Genomic DNA, 12,519 nt, shown 5'->3' on the forward strand with positions numbered 1-12,519 from the left:
CGGCGGCGCCCGCGCGGCCGGGGGGCTTCTGGGGGCGTGCGCCCCCAGCCGGCTGCCCTCGTGGATGCCTCCCGGCGGCGGCGGGCCCATGAAAGACTGCGAGTACAGTCAGATCAGCACCCACAGCTCCTCCCCCATGGAGTCGCCCCACAAGAAGAAGAAAATCGCGGCCCGGAGGAAATGGGAGGTTTTCCCGGGAAGAAACAAGTTTTTCTGCAACGGCAGGATCATGATGGCCCGGCAGACGGGCGTCTTCTACCTGACTCTCATCCTCATCCTGGTCACTAGCGGACTCTTCTTCGCCTTCGAGTAAGTAGCAGCGAAAGCTCCGCGACGCCCTGCTCCCCTTGCCTCTCCCGACCCCTGCCCCTCCTTTCGCTACTTTCGTTTTCTAGAAGCCTTATTTGCTGTACATTGTTATATAATGCAAACCCACTTCTCCCTCTTTTTCTTTTAGAGGTCTGTTTGGTCTTTGGTCCCCAGAGATAATGCAGTCCTGGGTCGGGCTCTGGGAGTGCAGAGGGGAGAGGGCACACTTGGAAGGTGTGCCGGCCTTGTTGCTCCCAAGGGTTGGGTGGCACCTCGCGGGTGACTGATTCTTGGGCTGTCTTTACTGAGTTTGGAGACTAGCAAACCAGCCCAGATGTAGCGTTGTGTGGGAAGGGAGGATGAGGCTGATTCCTCAGTCAGGGGTAAATACAATTGACTTTCTTTCTTGCTCACAAGCTGTAGGGCATCTTGTTAAGCTCATTTACCAAATCGTCTAGGTACCTTTGCTGAATAGTGAAGAATCTTGGTTATTTCAGGTTTCCACGTGTAGGTCACCCGATGTGGCCTGGAAGGATAATTTGGTTTTTCATTCTCTTTAGATGGTCACTCTTGATCAACAATTTCTGATTTACCACGAGGTTTTCAAACTCTTCGCTTTTAAAAAAGTTTCAATAAAAAATATTTGGAAATACACACTTTCTCCTTCCCACCCTTCCATGTTGGGGAACAGGTGAAAGGAGACTTTCTCAGCGTGTTCAGGAATAGTATGACCCTGCATGGTAACTTCTGTTTCCAGAAACAGTACTTTGGGACTTTAGGGCTTTTATTTGAAAAAAGTGCATGCAAGTCTTCGCTGTTTTCAGGAAAATCAAGTTGGCCAGTAGCAACTGTCCTCCTGCCAACTAATGAAAGATCTTCTTATTTATTAATAGATTAGATAAAGTACTTTAACCACATTCCAGAATCAATTTCAATTGCTTTTATTGGGTCCAACATTTGCAGTGCAGCTTCTTAGGTAATTCCTGGTATCCTATGCACAATAAATTTGTAGCTACTCCACTACACCTCCCCCCAAAAAAAATCCCAATACACTTATTGGGAGTTCTTTGAGTTTCCTGTATCCTGCTTATTATGGGGCATGGTACCCATTCAGTCTCCATCTTCTGTTGCAGAGGGTTAATTAAACCCTTGTGTTTCTTTACTTTTGTCTCTGGTAAATATTAATAGGCTCTGATATTGTGCCCAGGGTTTGGTATTCCAAATGCTATCTCAATCAGAAATGAATGATCTCTTGACAATGTCATACTTTTCACGTAAACCCTTCTGACTCTGAGGGGAAATATTTTGTGTCTGAACATTGTGCTATGATGAACAGTTTTAGCAGGATTGAGTTAGACCAAGTGAGGAGAGGGATCTCAGAGGTAAGCCTCACAGCTCCCCCAGACCTCACGCACAACCACTTCATTTCTGACTGTATATATTTCCCAGGTCTCTTCCAGAAGTTTAACTTTGGGGCACATTTGCTATTAGGGTGGAGCCTGTTGGGGGCCTTGGAGATGGGTGGGGGGAGGGTGTGAAAAGGCTTTGGGAATGGCAGGAGAAATGCTCTGTTCTTCTTCTGTTGCTCCCCTTGTCCCCTTCCAGAGCCAGCCACTCGTCCTTACAGACCTGGGTCTGAGTCATAATAGATTCAGGCACTGGAGTCATGATGCCATGTGATTGAACGCAAATGCCATCCTTCTAAGGGTGGCTTTCCTTATAGGTGGTCTTCTGGATAGATAGAATTCCCTGTGTTCCTAATGTTTAAAAAGTTTTGAACTGATCTATATTGGCATGTTTGCTCTTTTTGGCAATTTTAGGAGTGGGGAAAATGGGTTAATTTTGTGAGCTTCAGCCACAGGTGTGTTTCATGCAGGATGATGAATGTTTCATTTTCTGGGTACACCCAACTCCCCACTGTATGGTTAGAGATCCCCTCTAGTTGTACTTACTGTCTTTTATTTTTCTTTATTCAAATACTGCTTTTAAACAAACCATCATAAATTCATTTTCGCCTCTTAAGCTCTGTGTGTGTTTCTTCCAAGAGTTCCCCAAAGTCCTCACTAGTAGGTTGTTAGGGATTTTTCTCTGCGTCAGCATTGTGTTAACCAATGGCTGTAGGAATAAACATGTGTGCTGGGATTTTATTAGCTACCATTGGAAGCTTCGTTTTTAGATAAGGTGTGTGTGTGTGTGTGTGTGTGTGTGTGTGTGTGTATTCGGTCTCCATGAGTATTGCTTCAATTAGGCAATTTGAAATTTCAAGAAAATAGGCCAGTCCTGGCCTGATGCCTCAGTTGGGAAAAATTGCAGGGCTGTTCAAACTATAGAATTTTATGGTTTGGCTAAGAATATTGTCACTGTGTTGCTTTTAAGTTCTTTATCATTATTACTAATGACAAAGTGAAATTACATGACTTTGGCCAAATTAATTTGATAGACTCAGAGAAGCAATTAGTTCCATGCCTAGGATATGAAATGCCAGCAGCCTAAAAGTGATCAAGAGAAAATGGCATTTTTGTCTGCTTACTGCCTGCCTCCCTTCTGCCCTTTCTTTAGTTATTTATTGAACACATACTATGTGTTTGCCTATGTGGATTAATTTCATGTCTAGGTAACTTTAATATTAGTAGAATTCGTGTTCAAACATTAGAGTCCATGTTTCCCCATGCAGTTACAAAAGGCAAGTACAACATTTGAAAAGAAGACACAGGGCTTAGCTTTGGACCTCCTTTTCCAGCAGCTCTTCCCCTACACTCCCTCTCATTCCCAGCCTTGAGTGGAGGACAGGGAAGTTCGTCCAAGAGAAAGAGACTTACTTATTGGAGAATAGCAACAGGTGTTGATACTGCCTCTGACCCTGGGAAAAAGGCAGGGAGGGGATGATTATTCCCAGATTGCAGATGAAGTGACAGAGGCATAAAGAGGTGACATAACCAGGGTCACACACTAACTAGTGGCAGGGCTTCTGACTGCAAAGCCAGTGCCCTTTCTGACCCACAGTGCTGCTCTTCCTCCGAGTATAGAAGGGTGCTTAAAAGTATGGACTTTGGAAGGACAGATCCCAAGATTCTAACCAGAAGTATGACCCTGAGCAAAAAATTTGACTCTTCTAAGCCTCAGTTTCCCAATCTGTTAAATGGGATTAATAATATCTACCTTAAAGTGTTACAATGATTAAATGAAAAAATATACTTAGTCCAGTGTCTCATACATAGCCAGTACGCAAAAAACAGCACATATCATTAGAACAAACCTTAGAAGTAGCCTCCCCAGGACTCCCTTTTCTGAGAGCCTTTGAAGGAGGGAGTAAGTGGGTTAATAAGCAAGTATAACAGCAATAGCATATTGGGCTGGGAAAAAAAAAGAGCAGAACTGTGTAGTTTGCCATTGAAATAAAGACCTTTGTGTAAGTCTGAGGAGTGGCTTCACTCTTGATCCTTCAGAGTGGGAGTCCTGCAGAGAGGTCTGGGACCCCCCCCCCTTGTCCAGACCTGAGCAGGAGCACCGAGGAAATCTCCAAGAAGCAGGGACTGGATTTCATTTCCGTTTTCAAAGCTACCATCTTAGATCTGTGAAGATAGTAAAGAAAGCTACTGGAAGGTCCCGATGCAACTCCGCTCATTTTTGGGTAGAGCCGGGCTGTGTATTTTGGGGCGTCTTGAGTGCAGCACGTGTACTGATAGAGAGTGCCAGCATTTTGTAGCTGTATTCGAGACGGAAGGAAGTTGCTCGCAGTGCTGTCGAGACTTGTCACCGCTCCTTGCAGCGACTGAGCGCCTGGCTCATCTGAGACTCGAAGCAATGTCCTCATTCTTACATCCCCAGAAGCGCAAGTTGAAAAGATCAGTGAACATTATCAGTTTCTGTGTCTCTTCTTCTCTGACATACGCATACTTACAGCCTGCCCTTGTTTTGAGTTGAAAATTTGAAAATAAAAAGTCTTTGGTCCTGGGGCACCTGGGTGGCACAGCGGTTAAGCGTCTGCCTTCGGCTCAGGGCATGATCCCGGCGTTCTGGGATCGAGCCCCGCATCAGGCTCCTCCGCTATGAGCCTGCTTCTTCCTCTCCCACTTCCCTTGCTTGTGTTCCCTCTCTCGCTGGCTGTCTCTATCTCTGTTGAATAAATAAATAAAATCTTAAAAAAAAAAAAGTCTTTGGTCCTGAACTATTTACATCTCGTGGTCTCCAATCACAGGGGCAGAAAGGAGATGAGCCAGGAGTCCAGGTGAGGCTGGTGTTTCCTGGAGCCTCTGCGAGTTAGGGGAGGCCTGCTCAGATCTTGGACTTGACAGTCTCTCGCTTCTGTGCTGTGGCCACAGACAATATGGGGTGTGACTGGGGCTGAAATACTTGGGAATGTGGTCGCATTCTTAAGTTTCTTGTCACTGGAAGTCCATTGATGATTTTTAAAAAAAGCCATATGTTTTCTTCTTCCCTCTCCTTCCCTCCTTCCCTTTGTTCCTCCTCCTCTTCCTCCTTCTTTCTTTGGCTGATCCCCTCTGAAATAAGTCAGTGGAACTGGGATGATGTTTGCCTTGCATATGGAAGAAGGGCCTGTCCCCCATAAACAAAAGTGCTGTTTCCAATAATAATTTCTCCCTTATAGATGGGAAATCCTTTATTATTTAGTAGAAGATGCTACCCTTTTAACATACAAGGACCCTCTCTTTTCTCAGCTGTCCTATTCGGAACTTCATCAAGTTTTCCACCATCTCAGAAAACCTATGGGAAGTGTCCTGTCTTCTGGCCAGATGCTGGCCATGCCGTGCATCGTAGAACACTGTGGGGTTGATAGTAGGTGACAGATGACCATCAGGATGTTACCCTGAACATTCCCTATTAACCAGCTAGATGGTGTCAAGGACACTTTATAACTCACTATGGATCCACACAGGAATTTTCGGTGACTTCAAAACCTTATTATTGACCTCTTGACATGAGGGCACTAACCCATTCATTTGTGTGCAAGATCAACACATGTAAGTTCCACGAGGATAGTTTTGTTCACTGTTGTACTCTAGTACCTAAAACAGTATCTGTTTTAGCAGATAGCTAAATAGCAGATAGCAGGCTCTCAGTGGTTATTTGTTGTTTATGGAATAATTGCAGTATTGAAACACTCTGAAAAATAACTTCCTTGTGCTTTAGTTTTTCATCTTGTGAAGTTGTCAACATTAATAAAATTTATAACTAATAATGCCTTCTAGAACACATTTGCCTTAGAAGCTTTATTAGATATAATTCTTCTGATTTTAGGATCAGGTCTTATCCATTTTTAAGTGTGTTAATTGAAGCAGAGGAAATAAAAGGTTTTCTTAGTTACTTAGAAAACTAGTAACAGAGTTGGAATGTTCACTTGGCTAACTAAGACTTCTTTCTAGTTTTTCTTTATTTTTTAACTAAATGCTTTAAGCAAATCAAACACTTTGTGATGTATAAGAATGTTACCCAACTACAACAGTACCTGGAATAATTTCACATTTTATGGGTTCTTGACTTTGGATACTTGAACTTATTTAATAAAACTCTTAAGGATATTGTTGACTCTCAGCTAGTGGGAAGTGATACCAAGTTATACAGTAAGGACGTCTGTAGGTACCTGTAATAGGGTAATGATGGTCAATTATTTAATGGGCCATATCTACATAACCTGAAGATTTTTCCTTGGCAGAGCAATGTTGCACGTAATTTATTCATTGCAGAGTTGCTGTGTCTTAGCAAGAGAATTTAAATTAAGTGTTTCAAGGAAGCGTATTCATTTTTTTGCAGCTGAGGTTGTTGGGAAAGGGAAAACATTGGTGGTCAATAGATACTTCTAATTAGTTACATCTGGGAATTTGGATCTGATAAAAAACTTGGCCCAGGCGAAGGCTGGGGACCATCTTAATGCTTTTGTTTAGTTCTTTACTAACTATAAAAGTTGGTCCCAATTCAAACTAATTTTTATAAACTGGATGATCTTCTACCCCAATTTCCACCCTTTTAAAAATGTAATGTTAGACTCATACAGAAGATTCTATGTAACATACGTGCAAGTTTTGAAATAAAATATTGTAAAGAGTACCTGTGGGACTACCACTCAAGAACCACATTGGTACCAGGGCTTTTGAATCTACTCACACCCTCTGGATTTCAGCTTCGCTCCGTCTCCCTGCCCCCCCCCCCCCCCGTCTCCCCGCCCCCCCCCCCCCCCCCAGGTCTTCACCGCCTGAGCTCAGTCATTAGTAATGCCTTGCCTCTTTTTCCTCAAGATTTCTTAATGTATGCATTCCCAAACAGCAGATTGTTTAGTTTGGCTTATTTTGCTATATAAAAAATATAAAGAAAAATTCTTATATAGGTGAAAAAGTAAAGAAATCTTTTATAGATATAAAAAAAAACTCCATCTCTGTCCTTTTCCCTCCCTCCCTCTGGACCATTAAAGAGTAAGTTGCAGACATCATGTCCTTTTATATCCAAATTTTTTAGCATTTCATTCTTAAGAAAAAGACATTTTCTTATGTAAACACAGTATTGTTAACCCTTGAACAACACAGGTTTGAGCTGCAGGGGTCCACTTAAGTATGGACTTTTTTCACAGTACAGTACTGTAAATGTATTTGCTCTTCTTTTTTTTTTTTAAAGATTTTATTTATTTATTTATTTGACAGAGAGAGACAGCCATCGAGAGTGGGAACGCAAGCAGGGGGAATGGGAGAGGAAGAAGCAGGCTCCCAGCAGAGAAGCCTGATGTGGGGCTCAATCCCAGAACGCCGGGATCACGCCCTGAGCCAAAGGCAGACGCTTAACGCCTGCGCCACCCAGGCGCCCCGTATTTGCTCTTCTTTATGGTTTTCTTTTCTTTTTTATTATTTTTTAAAGATTTTATTTATTTATTCGGCAGAGATAGAGACAGCCAGCGAGAAAGGGAACACAAGCAGGGGGAGTGGGAGAGGAAGAAGCAGGCTCATAGCGGAAGAGCCTGATGTGGGGCTTGATCCCATAACGCCAGGATCACACCCTGGGCCGAAGGCAGACGCTTACCGCTGTGCCACCCAGGCGCCCCTCTTTATGGTTTTCTTAATAACATTTTCTTTTCTCTAGCTTACTTTATTGTAAGAATACAGTGTATAGTACATATAACATACACAATATGTGTTAATGGACTGTTTATGTTATCTGTAAGGCTGCTGGTCAACAGTAGGCAATTAGTTAAATTTTGAGGGTGTTGAAAGTTACACACCAGTTCTCAACTGTGTGGGGTGGAGTGAGGTTGGCACCCAACCCCCGTTTTGTTCAAGAATCAACTATAATGGTATCAATTTCAGTAAATTTAATGTGGCCACAACAGTTCATATTCAAATTTTATTGTTAGGTTTAAGTTTATGATCTTGGTATTTGTTTTGTGCTTATCTAATATGTATTATTTCTCTTTTCTCCTTCTAGCCTTCACTTATGTGAACTGCATATTTTTACTATTCCATTTTATTTCCATTAAAAAATTTAGGCTGTATTTCTTTGTATTTTTTTTTAGTAGTTATGTAAGAAATTAGAATATTCATGTTTATCCTGTTATAGGCTACCTCCAAATAGTAATACAGTACTTCACAAATAATGTAGAAAACCTGAAACATAATTTTACTTACTTCTCCCACCCTTTGTAACTCTATTATCATAAAATGTATATCTGTGTGTGCTATAAACCCAGTGATGTTACTACTTTAAAGCTGTCCATAGTATATAAAAGAAACCTGAATATATATACCTATATGAAACAAAGATAATTTAAAGTAAAACATATACCCACATAAATCTAAAAAAAATACATTTATATATAAAACAGAGATAATTTTAAATGGAATTTTATATTTATCTTTACATATTTACCATTTCTAGTACTATTTATTTCTTCCATCTATATCATCTCCCTTTGGCCTAAAGTACTTCTTTTAGCATGTCTTGATGCAGGTCTGCTGGTGACAAGTTCTTTTAGATTTTGCTTTTTCTGAAAATGGTTGCCTTCATTTTTAAAGGATAGAAGATATTTTCACTGGATATAGAATTCTAGTTTGACAGTTGTTTGAATCAGAACTTTGAAGATATTGGTCCATTGTCTTCTGGTCTCTTGTTTCTGATGAGAAGTTAGCCTTTATTTTTAGCATTTTCCCGTGTGGTATATAACGGGTGAGTTTTTTTCCCAGTTGATTTTCTCTTTATCTTTGTTTTTAGCAGTTGAACTACAATATGCCCAGGTGTAGTTTTCTTTCTACTTATCTGGCTTAGGGTTTGCTAAGACTTCTGGGATCTGTGGGTTGATATCTTTCATCAGTTTTAGAAATTTTTCATCCATTATTTCTTCAGGTATTTCTTTTGTCCCTCTCTTATCCTATATATATATATTTTAATAATCTGTGTGTGTGTGTCTGTGTGTGTGCGTGTGTGCACCTGCGCTTCAGTTTGAATAATTCCTGTTGGTCTGACCTTATGATTACTGAACCTTTCCTCAGCTGTGTTAAACCATCAGTGATAGCTTATTTTTTTTTATTTTGAGCATTTCTACATTTAAAAAATAGTTTTTTTATATAATTAAAAAGATTATTTCTATTCTTCTGAAATTCTCCATCCGTTCATGTCCATGTCTTCCACTGGATCCTTTAACATATTTTTTTGTAGTTATTCTAAACTCTTTGCCTAATGATTCCAACAGCTGTATCATCTCTGGGTCTACTTCTTTTGGCTATTTCTTCTCTTGACAATGGGTTCTATTTTCTCCCTTCTTTGTGTGTCTCATAATTTTTGATTGCATGTCAGATATTGTGTATAAAAGAATTGTAGAGCATGCGGCAATTTAAAAGGGCATGCCTTTTATCAGGCCACTAGTGTGTGGGCTGAGTCAGTCTAATTTATTATTGAAATGGATGTGGTCTTTACCGAAGCTTTAGTTAGATCCATTTCATCACTGAATTCAAATGTTTCGAGGGCAGAGACTTTCCCTTTAGCAGGAATTAGGATCTGAATTCTCAAGATTTCTTTATGCTTCATAGCTGAGCACCAGCTTACTCAACTGTGGAAGATTTCTCAGCCAGTCCATTAACATTTTGGGTTACTGGGGAGTTTTCTTTGCTTTTAACCCTTTCCCAGCCTTCTTCATCTCAGCCCATCTGTCTTGGTCCAGCTCTCTGGGCTCAGTTTTTGGAGGGCTGCTGCACTGCCTAGGGTGAAGGCCTGAAGTGCATAAGGGAGATTTTCTCACTTTTCAGAAAAGCTTTGACCCCTGCCTTACCCTTGGGAAGGTCTTAGAACTGCAGGGCAGTTGCCTCTCAACTCTCCTGCCCTACCCCCAGCCTTTAGTGTACTCTTACTGTGTTTTTGGTGAGGATCGATGGGAAGGAGTTGGCTGGTGGTGCACACTTACTCTGTGGCTCAGGCTCCCTGGAATTCTTATCCATGCCATCCATGTAGCCATTACACTTGCTTAAAAATTTACCTGTTTTCTTCTTATTCCTGGATATGGTGGATTCCTGTTCTTCCTGCCACTTTGCTAGGAATGAGAGCAGCTGTTGGACTTTTTTCTCTTGGGAAGGACTCAACACATTTAAACTTCTTTGCATCCTTAGCTCTCTGATATATTTTTTAAAAGTGCTTTTGTAGCTAATCTGGCTTGTTCTTATTGTCACAGTGGGAGTGATTGCTCTTACAACTTTCAGCTTGTGATTTTTTTTAACTTAATGTGTTTCTCAGATTCATGTGTGTTGTTGTATATATATGTAATTCACTTTTATTGCTATAATAGTTGGTTTGTATAAATACACTTAATTTATTCTTCATACTCTTTCTAATCTTTCTTTTTTGGACTTCTTGCTGATTCTTGGCATTTACTATTATTTTAAGGGGTAGAATATGCAAGCCTGCCTCTTTATAGGTTTTGCTTTCTTAAGTGTGTCCTGGCAATGACTATGATATCTGGGCTCAAATACTTAGGTCTGAGTAACAGAATTTAGCATGGGATTCAATCTACTATGCTTTTATATGATGGTAAAGTAGTTTTCAGAAGATAAATCGTATCATCTAATCATTGAAGTTACATACGATTAAGAGCAAGGTTTATAGAAATATATATCCTTATGATAAGTGAGATACTTTATCACAAATCTTCATTTGCCAGTTTAATTTGAGGCTAGTTTTTTGTTGATTTTTAAAAAAAAGCTTAACTTTTTATCCCCCACTTATAATACTTTGAGTGTGGAAGCTCTTCTCTGATCCCATGTCTAGCTTAGATACAAACCCTCAGAGTACTTGTAATTAAGGTTCTGTTACTGACCTCTTCTCATGTAGCTGGTTTTAGTTGAAAGTCCTGATAAAAGGGATTTATGATTGAACCAGCCAGCCCTCAGCTCTTATAGACTCTTCAGTCTCCCTACTGCTCTACATGAGAGAGAAAATCTCTTCCTCTGCCATGTGCAGTCCTAGAATGAAGAGAGAGGTGACAGCTCAGTGTGTGTGTATCCTTTTCCCCTGGATCCTCTCCTCTAAACTGTAGGAGCTGTGTTATCCTTAATTTATACCTATTTTTGCCTCGACCTCCTTGGCCTTTCACAGCTGGGAGCTAACATACCATTGGAATAGGCTTCCCTGCTTCCTTCCAGAGATTTTTGAGGTAGACTTTCTTTCAACTGTAATGAGACCTTTTCGTTTCAGAACATTTTAAGCACGCTTGGACGGAGCACACCATTTTTAAAAATAGGAATACAATAATTTCCATACATCTTCAAACTGAGTTTTAAAAACTGCTGACCTCAAAGTCCATGGGAACCTGGTGTTGTTGAGAGCCATCAAAATGTGACAAGGCTGGTGGCTGATAGAGGAGAGTGTAGCCAATGGCCCTCCAGGGCTGGATGTGGTGTGCCTTGAGGTAATCTCTTCAGTGGAGGAATGGCTATCTAACTCACTTGGGAAAGGATTTAGGCTCCCTTAGTCTGGTATCTTTTCAGGCACTTCTCAAGAATACAGAGAAACAGCTTATTTTTAACACAAAACACTGGAGTCTATTAGAGGTGTTAGTTCTACTTGCTGAGGTGAGAAATTACTGCCTCCCCTTGTATAAATAGTTAAAATAAAATGGATCCCCAAAATGTGTGTTCCTGGTTACTTTCTTGACAAAATCCGGTGTCCTTCTTTCTTGTTTTTGTTTTTCCCTTTCTTTCAATGGTGTAGGAGATGGTGGCTTTCTCTTTACTTGAAATTTTTTCTTCCTTTAGCTTCTAGGATGTTCATCTCCTGTTTACCAGTTTCTTTTTCTTTTTCTCCTGTATTATACTTGTTGTTTCCTGCTTGTCCTGAATTCACTTTGCTCGTCCCCTTCAACTTTTCTTACTTTCTTGAGCAAGTTTGAGTCATGGTGATCCCTCTTGCCTCTTCCAATGTGGCTTTCATCTCTTGCTCTCTTTCTCCCTTGCTTAGAGCACCTGTCTTCTAGTCTTGAATTATTCCCGTCTGTAGAGATTTCTTACCTAGGTGTACTGATGCGCAGAGAGCAAGGCATTGAGCACCGCGTGTGTTGTTCCTGGATCCACCACTGCGAATGAAGAGAACCCCTCCCTGGTCCCCAGCATTGCAGTTTCCCCTCTTCTCACATACTTAGCCCTTCATCCTCTTCTGATCCCTTCCTTTAATGTCTCTTGGGTTATATGCTTCTTCTCTGTTTCCATACTTAGGTAAGTGGTTTTCAAACATATTCATAAAATCTTTAACTCTCTTTCCATTAAAAAATGGAGTATAATTCTTCACTCTTTGAATATGGGTCTGCCTTAGTACTAAGTTCTAAAGAATAGAACATGGCAGAAGTGATGCTGTGTGATTTCTGAGGCTAGCTTAGACATGTGATGAAGCTTTCATCTAGTGCATGAGTTCTCGTTCTGTCTCTCTCACTTGGGGCATGTACCTTTGCAGCTCTGAGCTACCATGTGAGAAGTCTATCTACATTACAGAGAGACTCCCCATAGTACAGAGACCAGGTAGAGTGAGTCTGGACCATATATAGAGAGGTGCCCATGGATCCCCAGCTCTTCCCACCCAGCTCTTTGAGTCTTCCTGGCACAGCAGCCAGACATGTAAGCTAGTGAGCCTTCACATGATTCCATTCCCCCTCTTCCCTTAGTCTTTGAGTCACCCCAGTGGAAGCCAAATGGAGCAGACATGAACTCTTCCTGCCATGTTCTCTCCACATTG

The 12,519-nt window shown here is 41.0% G+C and overlaps 1 protein-coding gene across 10 annotated transcripts in view; it reads left to right on the forward strand.

Moving 5' to 3' along the window:
- The first annotated feature begins 6 nt into the window (after positions 1–6).
- ZDHHC14 (zinc finger DHHC-type palmitoyltransferase 14) overlaps positions 7–12,519 on the forward strand; it is a 301,170-nt gene continuing 288,657 nt past the window's right edge. For 8 of the 10 annotated variants that reach the window (XM_011219573.3, XM_034669381.1, XM_019795113.2 and 5 more), the window contains exon 1: positions 65–309. In XM_011219573.3, the coding sequence (XP_011217875.2) occupies positions 65–309 (245 nt within the window). Of the gene's footprint in view, positions 310–12,519 lie in introns of all 10 variants that reach the window. The other 2 variants (XM_034669377.1, XM_034669376.1) reach the window with 1 other exon arrangement.

This window comes from Ailuropoda melanoleuca, chromosome 10 (assembly GCF_002007445.2).
Source record: "Ailuropoda melanoleuca isolate Jingjing chromosome 10, ASM200744v2, whole genome shotgun sequence".
NCBI lineage: Eukaryota > Metazoa > Chordata > Mammalia > Carnivora > Ursidae > Ailuropoda > Ailuropoda melanoleuca.